Below are 17,759 nucleotides of genomic sequence, written 5' to 3'. Positions count from 1 at the left end.
GTGTGATTCAAAAAAACGCCAGGCCCTGGGCCTCTCCATCCCTGAGGGTGTACCTGCTGTTCATTTGCCTCTTCTACCTGCTATTGTGTGATCCCGACACCATGGATAAGTTTATCTTAATCTCCACGATATTCCTTTAGAGTACTTTTGTCAGAACTTTCAATCTCAGACATTACCCAACACAACTTGAGGGTTGTTCAGAGCAGGAAATAGAGACACAGCAAGGAAGTAAGTGATGTGGCTACGGTCACAAAAAGACTCCCCCCCGGAGCCAGGGTGTGCATCCATCCAGGTGCCCAGCAGCCGTCGCTGTATTCTTCAGAACCGCACGGCGGTGATAGCTCATTTTAGCTTTGCTGCTAAATGGAAACATTGCAGGAAAGATGATTTTGTTGTTGTTGTTGCTTTTTGAAAATTTAAAGATGTGTAGTTAATCCTAGACTTGTAACCAATTTCCTAGTCTTGGGGGAAACTGTCTAGACTGTTAGTGCCCAGTATGGTAGTCTGCAGCTAAATGTGGCTATTTAAATGTAAATTAATTAATATTAAACACACTACTCATGTTTTTAAGTGGCTAAAGCAGTCAGTCATTTGTGGCTACTATATTGGACATATTTCCATCACCACAGCAAGCTCTGGTCTAGATTAGATTAATTAGATTAATTGCTTCATTTTATTTTAGACCTCACTTCACAAACTCACCACTTCCTGGCCTGGCAGATGCTCATTTCTGGCAGAGTGTCAGCATCAAATATGTCTGCTGAACTGTGACATTCTTACCAGCTCTGGTTTGTAATGAAACTAACTTATTCTCATAAACTTTTTTTTAAAAGAAATACCAGGAGGCAGTTCGCCAAAGATATAATAAAATTGTATACACTGATCCTCCTCTGTGGATGCAGGAAGAAAAAAATGGTGAGTGTTCCCCTCACTTTTTCCCCCGACATTTTATCCTGAAAAATTTCAAACATACAGAAAAGTTGGGTGAATTCTACAGTGAACACCTGTATATCCACTTTATAGATTCTGCAGTGAACGCGGTGCTGTGTTTGCTTTCTTCCTCTTCTCTTCACCCGTTAGTTGGTCTCACTTTTGCATGCATCTCAGAGTGAATCGTGGACATCCGTGCTCGGCACCCTGAACGTTGCAACATATGTATCAGCACCTAGAGTTTATTATTTGTGGCTCTTTTCCTTTTGAGGTAAAATTTACATGTAATAAAATTAACTGTGTCATTTCATGGGTTTTGATAAATGGATAATTGCGCTTTTTTTCCCACTGTCGTTTTGCCTGTTCTAGAATCTTGTATGAATGAAGTCATACCTGCATATATTCTTTGTCTAAGACTTCTTCCATTCAGCATGATGGTTTCTAGATGTATCTGTGTTACTTGTTTCCTGTTGCTAAGTTTGTAACCCGTTAAAGCACCGATTCAGTGATTTATAACACAAATTACTCTCTTACACGTCTGGAGGTCAGAGGTCAGAATCCAGACTCAAAGGGCTAAAATAAGGTGTCGGCGTCATCTGAGGCCGCCTGCGTCCCTTGGCTCACGGCTGCACTGCTGCAGGCCCTGCTGCTGTTGTCACGTTGCCTTCTCGTCTGTGGGCGAGTCTTCCCAGGACTGCCCGTTACAAGGACACTTCGGTGACACTTAGGGTGGCCCCCGATAATCTGGGATACTTTTCCATCACAGGATTCTTAATTTGAAGTTCCCCTTGCTGTAGAGGGGAACATTCACAGGTCCAGTGACTGGAATTGGACACCTTGCAACACTGTTGCCCAGCCTCCCACACTTTCACCAGGACGATGTGCCTTTGCATTGCTGGGTGGTATTCCCTCTGCGCATGTGCTGCATCTAGTTCATCCATTTGCTCGTGGGACCTACATGCAGTTGCTTCTGGTTTTGAGTTATTAGAACTAAATCTGCTGTGAATATGTTCATGTGTAGTCTGTGTGGACATACGCTTTTATTTTCTTGGGTAAACACCTAAGAGTAGACTTGCCAGGTCACGGGATGGGTGTGTGCCCAGCCTTCCCCCGAGTGGCTGTACCATTTACATTCCCATCTGCGGTGCGTTTCTGTTGCTTGGTGTCCTCACTGATACTCGCTGTTGTCAGCCTTTGATTATAACCGCGCTGGTGGGCGTGTGGTGGTATCTCATTGTGGTCTGAATTTCATTATGATCAGTAGTGAGGTTTAGAACATTTTCAAGTGATTATTAGCCATTTGTGTATCTTTCCTTGTGAAGTATGCAAATCTTTTGTACGTTTTTCTAATGAGTTACCTATCTACCTACTTATTTACTTATTATAATCCATTTGTAGAGTGGGATATTTATTATAAACTTGCTCAGTAAAAGAATAAGAGTCCAACAATTTGTCAATAGAAGATTGCAAAACACGCAAGAAACTTAACCATTCAGACATACACCGAACCCTGAGCCCGCCCAACACCAAAGAAATACGCAGTATTTTGAAACACACAGGAAGCAGGTTTTTAAAAACTGGCCGTAAACTAGGTTGATCATTTAGCATTTAACTGAGTTATTAAAAAATCTACCCTAAAATGCCTTTTTGATCCAACTAGGATTTTGCCTCATTAATAAATCTAAAAATACAGACCGTTGCATCCGTGGACACCCACAATGTGCCGCTGGGGAATGAACAGTCTTGCATTTTGAGGGTTGTGTTACTGGGACTGGGACCTTCCTGCCGACGATCCCAAAGTCACTGGTGCAAACTCGGGGAGTGTCCTCCAGTTTGCAGAGAGCGACAGGGAGCGAGAGCAGAGGGAGCCTGACTGCTGTCCGGGGTCTGCACCAGGAGTTCTGAGTGTTCTCCTGGTCGGGGCTCTCCACGGTCCCACCCTCAGTGAGGAGAGAAGCTGGGAAATGCATCTAAACAGATTAAACGGTGCTGCCTGGAAAAGCGGACCCGTGGAACCTTAGGAAAGAAGCCTGAAAGAATGGGTGTGGCTGGGCAGTGGGCAGGGGCCAGAATGAAAGCATCATGAAGACCACACAGTTGAATAACAAAGCAGTCAAATCCTGGCCAGTAACAACAGCAGGGAAAAAAAGTGACAAAAATGGTGTTATAGATAAAGCACATTAACCCAAATCTAAGTTACACATGGTTCCAGCAGGGCTTTGTGTTGGCGAGACCACGTGTACACAAGAGAATTGTGACAAAGCCTCCCCGTATCAAAATCCATGTGGCAGAGCTGAAGGGGCACACAGAGGGACATTTGTCATTTTGCAGGATTTTATTAGGATGGAAAAACTGGAAAGGAATGAATTTGGGTTCCCACCAAGGGCCGAGGCAGGACTGGCAGCAGTCATGGCATCTGCCGTTCTGTTCCCTGCAGCTCACTCATTGGAGCCCCACGAGTGGTGGGCTGGACTTGAAGGCCTTCCCGCATCTGTTAGGGCGTCTCAGGTGGAACTTAAGATGCAAGTGTTTAGCCTTAGCTGGTGTGGATCAGTGGATTGAGTACCTGCAAACCAAAGGGTCACCGTTTATACTCAGTCGGGACAGGAGCCTGGGTTGTGGGCCCAGGTCCCCAGTTGGCAACCACACATTGATGTTTTTCTCCCTTTCTTTCTCCCTTCCCATCTCTCTAAAATAAATAAATAAATAAAATCTTTAAAGGGGGGGAAAAGGAAAGGAGGACTTAAAGAGGTCTTCCCCACATTCCTTACTCTACAGGACTTCTCTGCAGTGTTGGTTCTTAGAGGGACTCTTGTTTGAGACAACACTGAAGGTCTTCCATTGTCCTTAGATTCATAAGATTTCTCTCTAGTGTAAGAATAAATGTCCACTAGAGATGAGTGAAGGTTAAAAGGTTTCCACTGGCCTTCTCTTCACAGGCCTGCTTTCCAGTTTTCCCATTTCCGCTTGAGGTAAGAGTTCAAGGAAGACTTCCCTGTACGTCAGCCTATGGAACCCACCTGCCAATATGGCCTCTTCATGCCTTCGGTGTTTTGAGAAAAAGAAAGCTTTCTGCACATTCCTTTCATTCTGAGGGCCTCTCTCAGCTGTGCTCTTTAGACGGCTTTAAAGTCCTGGATTATTAGGGCAGCCTCTTCTGGGCCTCTCTGCAGTGTGGGTCCTTGTGTGTATGGCGTGTTTTGAGGGCTTACAGAGGCTTTCCCACACTCCTTATGTTCACGGACTTCTCCGCAACGTGCCTGGTAAATCTTTATTAAGGGGAAGGAGTATCGAAAGGCTTTCCCAGTTTCTTGCACTCAGAGGGTTTCTTCTCTCCGCTGTGAATTCTCATGTGTTTCATAAGGATTGAGTAAGCACAGGGCTTCCTGCCGTCCTGGCGCCGACAGCTTTCTCGGCAGCCCTAGTGCTCCGGTGCGGCTCCTCGGAACGTGTGGCTTGCGGGGACTCGTTGTGCATTCTGGGTACACGTTCTTTGTCCCCAGGCTTTTTAAGTAACTTTGTCTTTTTAAGTAACAGTTTTATTAAGATATAATTCACATACCATAAAATTCCCCCTTCCACACTGTACTGTGTGCTATGTGAATTTTTAGTATATTTGTGGAGCTGTGCCAACATCACTGCCATCATCACCTGAGAAGAAGCGCTGCCTCCATTTGGCAGCCAGTCACCCAGCCTCCATGAGCTACTACTAAATGCCAGCACAGACTTTTTTCCCCTCACCTAATTATCTTGATCAAATGTGTTTCGTTACGGCAGACACTTAATTTTTATAAAGTTGAACTTCGAATTTTTCTCCTGTCATTTTTGCTTTCTTTGATCTAAGAACCCTTTGCCTGCTTTCAGTTGGAAATGAGTCTTGTTTTCTCCTGGGCACTTTTATGGTTTTCGCTTTTATGTGTAGGTCTGTGATTCATCTTGAGTGAAAGTTTGCTGTGGTTTGAAGTAGAGGTTACAGCTCATTTTTCCCCTTAATGGACATTCATTTGGTCTCATACTGTTTGTGAGAAAGACTTTCACTTTTCTCCTCCGCTTGTAAAAATTCATACAGAACGCATTTTGGCTGCAGTTGCTAGGCTACAGTCACAATTTTGGCTGGGAAGTGTTACTCAAATTCTGTTTGACTCAGGCTATCAGTTCTTCCCTTCCTCAGTGAAAGGAGGTGAGTGAAGTGCGGTTAAACATTACTCTGGAGGAATCTCAGTACAGGGAGTACGAAGGCATGCAGAAGAAATGGGGGTGTGGGCGATTTACAGCAGTGGCCTGTGTCACAGACACTTTTTTTAAAACCTGCCTGTGGGGTATTGTCTCAGAAAAAGTGTTCTCTGTGTGTCCAGTTTTCCCAGAAGAATGAGCCATCTAAGCACAGTGCCGATCTGCCCCTTTGATGTTCTCTCTGCCTTTCCAGCACTGTGCTCTTTGTTCGTGGTGTCCACTCTTCCCCCAGCCCTAACCCCACTCCCATTTTCATCCTCAAAAAACCAGCCGAAACCTCCAGGGCCTGGCTCGTGCGATCTTGTATGTTCAGTGCCTGCAGTGCTCTTCCTGGCTTTCCTGCCCTGGAACTTGGCTCCCTTCCTCGCCCGCGAGCTCCCCTAGACTCCAGCATGTCCTGTGTGTGCAGGGCTTGGCCACAGAGTGAGGCCAGAGAGTTTGTCGTATCCGCTTGTGTTTCCCACTGCACCTAGCGCGGGCCGGCATGGGCTGGGGGAATCGGTGGGCATTTTGGCGTCGTTTTCTACGGCAGCAGAGGAAAGGGACAGGTGGAAAGGCAGCTCGCTGCACTGATGGTTTGGCCACTGCCCACAAAGTCTGGTTGCATCACACAGAAGACCGTCTTACCTAGGACTCAGTGTTCTCTTTTTTCAAGGGCAAGTTGAATGATTCGTCACTATGTGTGACTGTGCAGAAAGTCTAAGTATACACTGAAAAAAAAGCCCTTTAAAACACTAGGTACTGAGATGAATTTTTGGACGTTTTAATTCCAGAGTCATGAAATCCTAGTAAGGATCCTGTGTTTCTTGTTGTTCAGATGGTATGTTCAATTGCCTCACAAAACCCCATTTGAACTGATGTTTGCATTGTGCGGGGTCTAATCTGTATATCCTCCTTTCTGCGAATAGTTGAAAATGTATTGTACTCAGCAATATTTTCACAAAAACTGACCTAGGCCGTGTTTCTCACAGTAAGAAATCACAAGCGTATACATGAGTAGAGAAAGTTATTTGACTTAGAGATTCTCCTTGCCTGAGAGAAGGACAAGTCTTCCCACACTTGAAGTGCACTTAAAGTTATAAATAACCTGGAATGCAAAAGACCCGTCAAGCCTGCAAGATAGAGTTAATAAGTTAATGTTTTGACTATCGTCATGCAGGTTCTCCAGCAATGCCCGCAGACAAATTGAATCAGCTAATTAAGTGTTCAGGTGTAAGTGGGTTTTTTCCTTCTCCCTAATCAAACCATCTCAAAGGTTAAAAAACAGCCCCAGCTGCTTACAACTCCTCGAATGGGTGGCTGGATCCCAATGGAGCCTGCACAGCCTGGGGCTTCACTCAGGCTCCTTGAAGAGATCTTCCTCAGAGCTAGCACAGGCGTGAGAAGGAGTTCATTTCTTAAAAGTGACGCCTCATTGGCTTGTGTCTTTGTAACTTTTAAATTCACTGCTGGCTAAACATTGTGCTTAAGGGGTGTGCCTGCGACTTCCTGGGGGCAGCAGGACAGCTCTGGTAGGCGGGTGGGCTTCTCTTCGTAGACAGTCATGTTGTGCTCCTCCTTTTCTAGACCAGAGACTGCCAGCAGTCAGTGAAAGGCCCCTTTCTCCTCATCCAATCAGGATCACAGAGACAGCAGCTGGCAGAGACTCGGATGTGAACATCGTGTTAGAAAGGCCCTGGAATGGCAAGTAAGGAGCAACAAGACTGATTTCACTGTAGTTGTTGCCTTTGATGCTGTTGAGTTTCACATTCTTTCATTTGGCACAAGGCAGAGAGAAATTCTTTTGAGCAAGATTTTGCCAAACGCCACGATGGCTCAGTAAAGTAGGGTGTTTATAAGGTGGGTGGAGAGAATATAGCATCTTAAGGAGCCTGGTTGTTGTGGAAGCATTACATGGGCACTTGTGGTTGTACTGATACTTCCTGCAAGATTTGCATTCAGAATTCTTTCGTCTGTGGGGCGGGAGCTCCTGCCTTGTGGAGGGTCAGTCCCACGTGAGATGGGGAAACAAACAGTGAGTGCTGATAGCCTGAGTGTCGTGGGCTTTCGGTTAGCAGACCCTCAGGGTGAATGGAGGGTGTACCCTTGCTTACGGGTGATTTTGAATGTTATCATTTTTGTTGCTCTCAGTTCCCTGGATGAAAGTGTGGGAACAGAGGAGAAGCCAGAGAGAAGAGAGCCTCCCCGGGTCGTCACCCTTTCAGAAGATTCCGAACCTCGAGAGGGTCGCGCTGCCCTCTTTGTCCCAGCTGGTATGCGGCGCCACATCGGTGACTACTGCAGCCGGTACGAGCGGTACCTCCGGATGGTCTCTCACGAGGCCGTGGGCTCCTTCAATCCCTGGCTGATTGCCGAAAGGTCAGTGAAATGCCATCTGCCTCTGTTCAGGAGGAAGGCCTGGCCAAGGCCTCGCGCCGTGCTTTCGGGCCCTGGAGTTCCAGCAGTTGCTCTCGGCCGAGTGGCCAGGTTTCTCTGCTGACAGCCTTTCTTCAGATAGCGGAGACTGTAAAACAGCCTGGGTGCTGTCACCCAGAGGGACGTCCGGCACCTTCCCTCCTCGGCAGAGGCACACCACGTGGGTCAGGGAGGATGTCCCGTTGCCGTTAGTGAGGGCTGCGTCCATCCGAGGACACCGGGTAGTGCAGGGTCAGACGAGGCTGTGGCCGCGATGTCTCCACAGTCGGACGAACTCGCACACAGGGCCCGGCCTGTGGACCTTGCCACGCATCTTCAGCCCTGCTCCCGCCAAGGGTCCCCTCCCCTGGGAAAGGCCGTGTGTGCAGTCCTGAACCACAGTGCTGCTGGTGACTTTTGGAAGAATGGGCAGCCTTTTTATGTGAGTAGTTCATTGAAGCATGTGGGTAGCCCTGACTGGTGCAGCTCGGTTGGGGGAAGGGGGTTCCCACGAAACAAAAAGTCATCAGTTCGATTCCCAGTCAGGACACGTGCCTTGGTTGCAGGTTCAGTTTCTGCCTGGTTGGTAGGAGAGGCAACCGATCGATGCCTCTCTCCCTCCCTTCCCCTCTCTTTGAAAAAAAAAAAAGGAAAGGAAAGGTATAGATTCTTTTTGTATTGGGCCCAAGTTTAAATTCCTCATGGGTATCACTTTATTATAAACATGCAACTATATTTTCATCATTGAGCCAAATTGTATACTATGATTCCATTTTTTTCTCAACCAAGTTTTAAACCTATTCCAGGAGATAATCATTGCCTCTTTTTTTGCTTATTCTTTCATACAGTTACTAACTTTGCCCACACACTATCCGGCATCTCAGTGCAGTTTTGCCTCTGTCTCTCACCCCCACCCCCGCTCCTCCCCATGAGACCCTCTCCCCCCGCCACCTGCCTGGCTGGGCTGCTTGCTGCAGCCGCGAGGCTCCCCCCTGGGACTTCCTTCTTCGCCCTGGGTCTCAGATGGCCTCCCTCCCATGTCAGAGTCTTTGTTTTCTGCTGCCCTCACCTTCCTCTTTCTTGATTTACTCTCTAATTTTGATGGAGCATATCCTGCTTTGTGTACTGGAGGAAATTTTTTGAGATTTATGTATTGGAGAGTGTCTTTATTCTGTCTTCATATTTGATGGATGCTTTGGCTGAGTTTAAAATTATGAGTTTATTTTTTAAAAAGAACGTACACCTCCCTTCATTTTTGGGGGTGAAGAAGCAAGTGTCACTTAGCAGCCAGGAGCAGGGGTGGAGACCTGTCCATCTCGCTGCTCATTTGGCAGCTGTTCAGCCTATGCCCTCGTTTTCTACCCCAGACCTCACCCCGTCTTCTTGATGCTCAGCGCTCTTGCGTCCCAGGTTTTGTGAGACATACCAGCTCGCTTTCCTCGGCCTCTCCCCGGATAGACTCTTCCAGCTTCCTCTGGACCTGTCTGTGCCGCTGAAGCAGCTGTGATGCTTCTCTGTGCACTTTCTGAAAATCCTGGACATTTCTCATCTACCATTGTCTTATTTTTCTCCTTGTAGATTCATGTACTTGTTGGTCTGTTTCCTTTTATTTTAGTGGAGCTCTGGGTGGGATTGGAGATAATCCCTTATATTCAGTCCCTCAGGCATAACCTGAAGCCCTAAAACTTCTCTGGAATACACAGTATCCGTCAAAGAGATGCACCTTCACTTGGGGGGGAGGAGCCTAGGTGAACGTGACTTGCTTCTGCGTGTGAACACGCGGTCCTGCGGATGCCCGCTCGCCTTCCCAGAACCCGTCTGGGTGGTCAGGCTAATGGGACACGAGAACATCCAGGGACACGTCAGGGAGGATGGAGCGTTTGTTCCCTGTGTGTTGCTGCCACTTGATAAATGATACACTGTGTTCGTAGTTACTTTGTTGATGGAGGGAAAGCTCTCTCAGCGTATAAAGAATAATAGGTTGAAGTGTACAGGGCAGAGCTATTAAAATATGCCTGGACTTTTACCAGTGTTCTCTGCTCTACTTTGGCCCTCGCCTGACAGTGCATCTGAATTTTCTAGCTGCTTTTGATCTCTCGCTTCTGTTTCTGATTGGAGGGTTACAGATGAGAGTTGTGTTGATCACATCTTGAGAAATCCTAAGACAGGTGACTCCACTTCATAGCAGTTTGTGTGAGGAAGAACTTAGATACTTTTTTTTTCTGTGATCCCTCCATTTCTCTTTACAGCTTGAGAAAAGCACTCTTTCATCAGTGCGTGAAGAGAGAAAATGCTATAAACTGGATGTAAACAAAAGAGGGGTTGTGAAAGAAAAGACTTAAGGTGATGCTTTCGATAAAAGCAAACTTTCGGACTCCTGGTTTGAAAAACAAACCAGGAGACTTCTGTTTGAAAAAGACAGATTGGACATACATATTTATCTCTCTCCCCTTTGTCTTTCCCCAACTATATGTCACTAAAAGAGTAAATGAAAGGCAGGAACCTATAAATGACAGCAAACAAGAAATGGTAATAAAATTTTGGAATTTTATTACTATTAGCAAATAGCGAATGCCTTAGCAGACCAGAGAGACAGGTGCCTGACGAGGGGAAACCGAGAGCCACGCTGATCTATGCAGAACCTTGCAACAGCGAGGACTGAGGAGCCCCAGCTGCTCGTCAGGCACAGGAGCAACTGAGTTGGAACTCGGGGCTGGTGGAAACTGCCCCTGGACGGAGCAGGCGGGTCAGATGACCGGGCGTTTGGCGAAAGCCACGGGAGGTGCAGAGCCGCCCATGGAGGAAGCCAAGACAATGCAGGAAGAGAATAAAACATCAAGAACAGGTTGAAATTAATCTTCTCGGAGAAATAAGTGAAGTTATTACATCAGGAAGCAACAACAGGATATTGTAAAAATAAACTTTCAAAGAATAAAACAAGAGTTCTTAGAAATTAAAGTATGGCTGAAATAAATTCAGTAGAAGGGTTTAGAGAAAAAGTCAGATCTCTCAGGAAGTAGAATTTAAAAAAACACAAACAAGGATAGGTAATACTGAAGAAAATATTTTAAAAATTAGAGGATTATTCTAAGAGACCCAGTGTCTTAGCCCAGGCCCCCGTGACAAACACTGTCAGCCGGGCGGCTTAGACAACAGAGACCCTGTGTGGTTCGGAAGCTGGGAAGATCAGGGGCCTGCTTGGTGTTTTGCAGACAGCTGTGTTCTCCCTGTCTTCTCACCTGTCAGCGAGAGGGAGACCCTCTCTCTGTCTCTTTCCTAAGGGCACTGATCCCATTCAATGTGCCCTAATCACCACCCTGGGCTTCGGGACTGGGCTTTAGGCCCACAGTTTTGGTTTATGGTGTCCGACAGCTGAATAATAGGAGTTCCAGAATGTGAGAACAGGGGAGATGGAGGAACGGGGAGTAGGCAGTTACCAAAGAAACACTAAGAAATTCTTTTAGTAGACTGTTGGTCTCTAGATTGGAAGAGTTCATCACTGTCCACTGCAAGTCAGTGAGTGAATAAATGTATGAATAAGCAAACAGAACGACTCACCGTGGCACATCACTTCAGAAAGGATCTTGGGACATTCCCGTGTCAGGAAAACGTGTGAGACGTCCCGGAGAGCTGCAGCAGGGCACGGGCCGTTCAGAAAGGAGAATGGCGTACTGCTTTTAGTCGCGGCACTGCTGGCCGATGTTAGAGCACCTTGCCAAAATTTAACCTAGAGTTCTGTGCCCAGCTAAATTATTAATTGAAGGTAAGAGTAAAATAAAGACGTCTTTAGGTGTGCAAAGTGTCCCAAACCCGAGTTCCGTGCACTTCCTCAGTCAGCTGTGGGAGGACGTGGCTGCCCCACGTCGCCTGCCAGCAGCTCGGGAGATGCAGCTCGGGAGCGGGGCCTGCAGCTGGCACTTCGGGGAAAGGGCCGGGGCTCCTTCCAGGGGAAGAGCTTCCCCGTGAGCACCGAGCGCAGCTAGTCCAGGTTGGAGTCGGAGGACGGGGAGGAGCTCCCGGAGGGACGGCTTCCAGGGAGGGGAGGCGGGGCGAGGAAGGTTAAAAGGAAGGATAAAAGTGTTTTTGACTGTACTACGAGTACTTTGGCGTTTCATAGTATGATGCTTTCAGAATGTAGAAGAATTGGTGATGGATACAGAAAGCAAATGTAAAAACAAGGTAATCACTTAATGACGCACATGGTAATTGGGACCACTTTTCCCACTGAGGATAACTCTTAATAGAAAAGCTAGATCAAAAATAAAACACATGCTGGAAGGCATCGGGCAGTTAGCTAGGTAAGGAAGAATAACTGGGGCAGGTTCCTGGAGAAGCCGGCCCCAGGGAGGTCAGCCCCTCGCGGGCACTGGAGCATCAGTTCTGTGGTGTTTTCAGATTAGGAGACGGAGGCGGGAGCTCAGCCTTGCTGGGGTGGGGGACTACCCTGGCCAACTCGCACCACTTTTGACGGGGGCCCCGCGGTCAGGGCGGCGTGGGTGCCAGCAGGCCCCCGCAGGGACTCCACTCAGCCCCAGGGCCTCCTAGCCCTCGGATTGGATTGCGGTGATTCTGGATTATTCCCCCCAAGCCCCAGGCAGAAACTAACATACATTTTCTCTGAGGGATAGAACATTGTCTTAGGACCTAACTTATTTTTAGAATTTGTAAATACAGTGTCTGGTGTGCAGCGCACAATAACCAGGCAGAGAGAGAGAGGACAATAGCGAGCACAGACCCACAGCAGCTCCAGATGCTGGGCCCGTCAGTCACAGACGTTGGAATGACAAGGGCGTCAAGCTGTAGATCCAGGAAGCTCTAAAATTAGGCCCCAAGCCAGAAAAATAAAAATGAATCTATATATAGGCATAGCATAGTAATGTTGAAAAATCAAAGATAAAGAGGAAAAGATTTAAAAAATCAGCTGGAGGAAGGAAAAAAGAGGAACAAATGGTGGAAAGTGGACGATCTGGCATATCTTTTAATGTTCTAAAAGGAAGGAACTCCGATCAGGAGTTGTAAGCCCAGTGAAGTACATTCCAAGAAGGAAGGTAAGAGAGGCTCCAAACAAAAGTGAGAAAATTTATTTTTAGTAGACCTTTATGATAAGGATATTTTTTAGCCAGAGCAAACACAGTCACAGATTGAAGGTCAAAAAATATTGGAAGGCATGAATTTTTAAAAGGTCAACATGTAGGTAAATGAATATTGACTGTAAGATGATAAACTGATGTCTTCTGGGTGTGTGTGTACATTTAAAATAGATAGTAACAGTAGCCCGTAAGCCAGGGAGATGATAAATAGAGTTAGTGTTGTTCTTAGGTTTTTGCATTTTCTGGGAAAGTGGCAAGAATGTCAGTTAATGTTAGACTTTAAGTCAGGGATTCTCAGTATAATCTAGGGCGGCCCACTTAGAGAATAGTAAGTATCGTATCCAAGTTAATGGTGAGAAAAGAATGTGATGAAAAATTACAAGTCCAAAAGGGAGCAAGAGAAAAGAGAGAACAAATAGATGAATAGGAAATAGTGACTTAGTAGCAGAAGCTCAAATACATCAGAATTACATTAAATGAAAGAGAATAAACGTGCCAAGGAGAGAAGAGAGAAACATTAAAGGAGAAGGTTGCCAGGAGAAGCCGACCGAGAACGGGGAAGGGTGGGAGAGGCGGGGGAGGGCCGCCGACCTGCATCTGCTTTCTTTGCGCACATCAGCCTTGTGCAGCCGTGTGAATGCCTCCCTCCAGCTCCGTAATGGGGGACGGGGGGAGAGCCCTGGATCAGAACAGGAGCCTGGCTCTGTGTCCAGTAAATACCAGAATCGCACTAAGGGAAGCAGGGACAGATGATAAGTAGTCCAAGTACCTCTTGGACGTGGTATTTTGACTCTGTGCCCTCTGGCTAAAGAAGAAAAAGTCTTTAAACTCATACAGGATTCCAGGGAGTAGGTTTCTTTTACCCAGTGGCCTGGGGACGATGCTAAAACTAACTATTGACCTAACTATTGGTCAAGTAAGTAAGTAGATTGTGAGTGATGACAGCCAGATTTCTGGGGAAGACTGGACGAGTGAGCCATCTGTTGAGTTGGGATGGAGGTACTGTGAATTTATAGTTGTGGGCAGATAGAGACAGGTCACGTGGGACGTGTGTGGTGTGGGTCTGTCCGAGTCCCCCAGACAGTGAGTACACTGAGCACCCAGATCTTCGTTTCTAAGTCCTGTGTTCCTGAGAAGGTACCAGGGCTCCTCGGAGACATGGCTGATTCTGAGACTGGGGCTGGGAAAGTGGGAGCTGAGCCTGAAGCAGCAGTGGTGGTGCCGGGAAGGACGAGTTCAGGGAAGGATGGGGACGTGTCAGGGGCACCCCCTGCTCAGTCTGTGATGTTTCGAGTGTCAAGATAAATAATAATAGTAATGAATTACAAACTATTGAATAAAGAAAGAATATACAAGGCCAGGCCTGGACGAGTGGATGAGTGAATGAATGAGCCCAGGAATGGTGAAGGCAGGCTCCTCGTCCCGTGAGCATGCCAGCTGGGAGGGGGAGAAGGGGTGGTGGCTGGCCTTAGAGCATCAGCGTTGACGAGGGTGGCCGTGTGGGGACCGCCAGGGCCGGGGCTGGGTGGGGTGGGGGCAGAGGGGGGAAAGCGAGCGCAACTGTAACAGCATAAACAATAAAATACAAGACAGAAATCCACCCACGCTGGCAGCCCATGGACTGAGGTACGTTTGGGGAGAAACCAGATGTTGGCACAGTCACACAGCGCCTCCCCGCAGCATTCGCACCAAGTACCAGGCGAAACTGTACTTCCTACCAGAGAAAGCTGGCAGGCGTCGCTGTAAGCACGGGACAGAAGTGGACCCTCCCCAGGAATAAGATAAATAGAAGCGCCCGGGGGACACAATGTCCCTTCTGTGGCATCTGTTCCCGACGAGTGTAACCTCAGTCTGACCACGAGGAAACATCAGGCAAACTCCAGTCTGGGGACCTGCTACAAAAAAGGCCGTTATTCTTTAAAAAGTCAGGTCCTGGAGGACAAAAGATGAAGTACGGTTTCAGATCGAAGGACGCTGAAGAGATGTGACGACCCCATTCCACACGGGACCCTGGGCTAAGTCCTGGACTAGCAAAGTCTTCTTAAAGGGACATTATTTGGTCAGTGGGCAAGCTGTGAAAAGGGTCTGTATGACTAGGTGGTAGCATTGCATCAGTGTGGATGCGGTGGTTTTTATGGTTACAGTTTGTAAGAGAACCTCTTGGTTTTTAGGAAACGTAAACTGAAGCACTTGAGCGATACAGGTCTGCAGCTACTGTCACCAAGTTTGGGAAAAGAAGTTCTGTGTGCGAGCTTGTGTGCCGTCTGTAAAGAGAGAACACAAATCTGGGGTCTTCTCCCCCCGTCCCACGGGGGGGCACGCACCCATCTCTGTCAGGCAGTGTCAGTGGTGGCTCTGGGTGGGTCTGGGGTGCAGCTAGTTAGTTTCTGGTCACCTCTGGTCTTGGCCATCTCCTGGGCGGGGGTTCTGTCCTGGAAGTATTGCAGCCCATCCCTCTGCCCCTCTAGCCAGACCTTGGGATCTAAGTGACACATTCTAAACATGCAGGAAGGCAAGGCCCCTCATGGGATTGTCATTCAGGGGTGCCTTGGCTGTTCTTAGCCTTCTGAATTTCCTGTGTTGAGATCTTAGAACTAACTTGGTGAGCTCCCCAGGCTCCCACAGTCGGCTCTCTGTGCCTTCAGCTGTGTGGTTTTCTTGCAGTTTTTCAGAAGAGCTGCTGGATGAAGCTCTGGGGTCCGTGACTGCTGAACTTCAGGATGTGTGTGAAGATTACGCAGAAGCTGTGTTCACCTCGGAATTCTTAGAGGCCGCTGCGTAAAGGCTCCTGCCCCTGGGGCCCTCGTGTCACGCTGGAGAAGGACGGCACCACCCTGGTTTTAGGCTACAGGGAATCTTGATCCTCAGCTGCGCACCCAGGCCCAGAGGTGCTGCCCGCCGGTGGGAAGGACGGACCGGTGAGGTCGTCCTCGCCGCGCCTTCCCGCCGTTACCGCAGTGGTTCTGTGGTTTGCGTTGGGGTGTGCTCTATTTATTAGTACCCAGGAGACATGAATCGATTATGACAATATAATATTTTCTGGATGTGTACTTTTCCTACTGATGTATTTATTATGTTCACCCACTGGCTCCGTGTGATGATGACAATGTTTTGAAAAGTAATTGGCGGGTATATTTCACACAGGGAATCCAGTTGCTCTTGGACCCACGGGTGGTGTCCATGCAACAAAAGTGCGGTTGCTGTCTGGTCCCATCACCTGGCTCAGGTGTCCATCTGTGGCCGTTTCCCAGCAGGACACCTGCGCCCCCTGGGTTATGGGCGGGGTGAGCCCAGGGTTAGGTGAGAGGCCAGACCTCTGCTCTGCTGCGGCTCGTTGGGAAGAGAGCCGCCAGCTGCCTGTGCACAACAGTAAACAGACGTTTCTGGCGATCGCTGCCCAGGGGGTGTTTCACGCTTCGGTCCCCCCGAGTCTCCTGTTCCCCGGCGGCATATTCTCATACACACGACTTTCTCTGAATTCAGGGTGGGCTGGCATTCCCTGCGCCTGGCCGAAGGTGCAGAGCTCACACTCATCCCTGGCGAGGGCAGACATTCCCACATTCCCAGAGTGCAGAGGGGCCTCGTGCGGGCGGAGGGAACAGAGGCGGATGGTGTGGGACCTCTGGGTCCCCAGAGAGGGGACGAGGCTGCAGAGCACAGCAGCTTGGTCCTTGCACACCGTCCAAGCTACATTTTACCAAGAGAAAAAGCCTCTGTGTTTTCCAAAATCCAGAAAAAGGAATGTGTAAAAAAAAATAAGGCCACTGCCCAGAAAAAGGTTCCCTCCATTCTTTTTTTTTTCTTTCTTTTTTTGTGCCCGGGGTGTGGGGGGTGCAGGGGTCTCGCTGTGCCGTGTGCCCTGTGGTCCGGGGTTTTCTCCGAAGTGCGCGTGTTCCAGGTGTAGTTTAAGCTGCTTGATCCCACTTATTTGTACAAAATTGATTTTTGTTTAATGTTAATGTTTTCTTGATTAATCTTATAAATAACCTCAGAATTAAAAAGGCTTCTAGGGAAATGAAAGGTTTTTAATTTGAGGAATTACATGTGTACATTTGAATTGATAGCTTAAAGTTATTTGTGTGGCAGTTTTTACTGTGCTGATTTTTTAAATAAACTCAATGATTTTAAAGTATGTGGGTGTCTGTTTGAAATAATTTACATCTTTTTTCCACAGGCAAAATGAAAGGTGATACACAAAACCCACTGAGAATACTTTTATATCTGATAGGAGCATAGCGGATTCTTTGCCACCCGTTACCCCCCCAGAAAGAAAGGAATGACCTCAAAAGTTAACACTTTGTGAGCGCACGCCGAGGGTCAGGCGCTGCTCCGAGTGCTTCCCATGTATTATGTAGCCCCTGGTGAGCCGGGTGCCATTATTATTCTCATTTGCAGATGAGTAAAAGGAGGCACCAAAGGGGAAATGTGATCAAACAAGCCTGCTGCCAGGGATGCCGTGGTCGTGGAGTCACTCATTCCCATAAAGACAGTCATTGAGGTTTTGAGAGTTCCTACGAGTGCCTTCTCCTGCCCTTGTCCCCATGCAGCTCGTCCCAGACGCTGTCAGGGGGAGCAGCCGCTTTCCCAAACGCTTCATGTCCACCGGAGGGTCAAGTCCAGGCTCCTTTGCTTTGTTTCAGGATCTGTCCCATCTCTCCTCCTCCTCTCAGAGGATGGGCCTCCCCGTGTCTGGTGCATCGTGGGCAAGGCTGACGCCTGCCTCCGTGTCCGGTCTGCTCTGTGGCCCCAAAGATGCCAGCAGCCGGGCACGTCCCGGGCCTCCAGAGGATGGGTTCTCCGTGAGCAGAGGCTGTGTGTGCAGGTCGCTCTCCAGCCTTCTCTTGCTCGTCACCTGTTCCTGTAGTATTTTCGGAAACGGGTGCATGGATGGAGCTGCCCCAGTTTACAGAGATGGTGAAATGGATGCTTCTCGCACTCCCCACTCTGACCTGCCCAGCTTCACAGTCCCGGTCCTGAGGGGGTTTCGACGTGTTTCGTGTTCGCCTCCAGTCTGTTCAGCTCCTCCAGGGCAGGGTCTCTGCCTACCTAACATGCAGCTGGTGCTCAGTAAGTCCTTTTGAGTTAGAGACGAAACAAGGCACACTTTTTCTT

The 17,759-nt window shown here is 48.1% G+C and overlaps 1 protein-coding gene across 5 annotated transcripts in view; it reads left to right on the top strand.

The window, feature by feature from the left end:
* Nucleotides 1-16,755, top strand: part of KIAA0753 (KIAA0753 ortholog) — a 65,481-nt gene extending 48,726 nt beyond the window's left edge. For 4 of the 5 annotated variants that reach the window (XM_037126747.2, XM_053672588.1, XM_037126748.2 and 1 more), the window contains 4 exons: nucleotides 834-915; nucleotides 6,730-6,850; nucleotides 7,294-7,521; nucleotides 15,312-16,755. In XM_037126747.2, the coding sequence (XP_036982642.2) occupies nucleotides 834-915; nucleotides 6,730-6,850; nucleotides 7,294-7,521; nucleotides 15,312-15,429 (549 nt within the window). In that variant the 3' untranslated portion in view covers nucleotides 15,430-16,755. Of the gene's footprint in view, nucleotides 1-833; nucleotides 916-6,729; nucleotides 6,851-7,293; nucleotides 7,522-15,311 lie in introns of those variants that run through there. The other variant, XM_053672589.1, reaches the window with a different exon arrangement.
* Nucleotides 16,756-17,759: the final 1,004 nt, after the last annotated feature.

This window comes from Artibeus jamaicensis, unplaced genomic scaffold (genome assembly GCF_021234435.1).
Source record: "Artibeus jamaicensis isolate MK-2021 breed Jamaican fruit bat unplaced genomic scaffold, CSHL_Jam_final contig_777, whole genome shotgun sequence".
NCBI lineage: Eukaryota > Metazoa > Chordata > Mammalia > Chiroptera > Phyllostomidae > Artibeus > Artibeus jamaicensis.
This window is presented reverse-complemented; position numbering and strand designations above follow the sequence as displayed.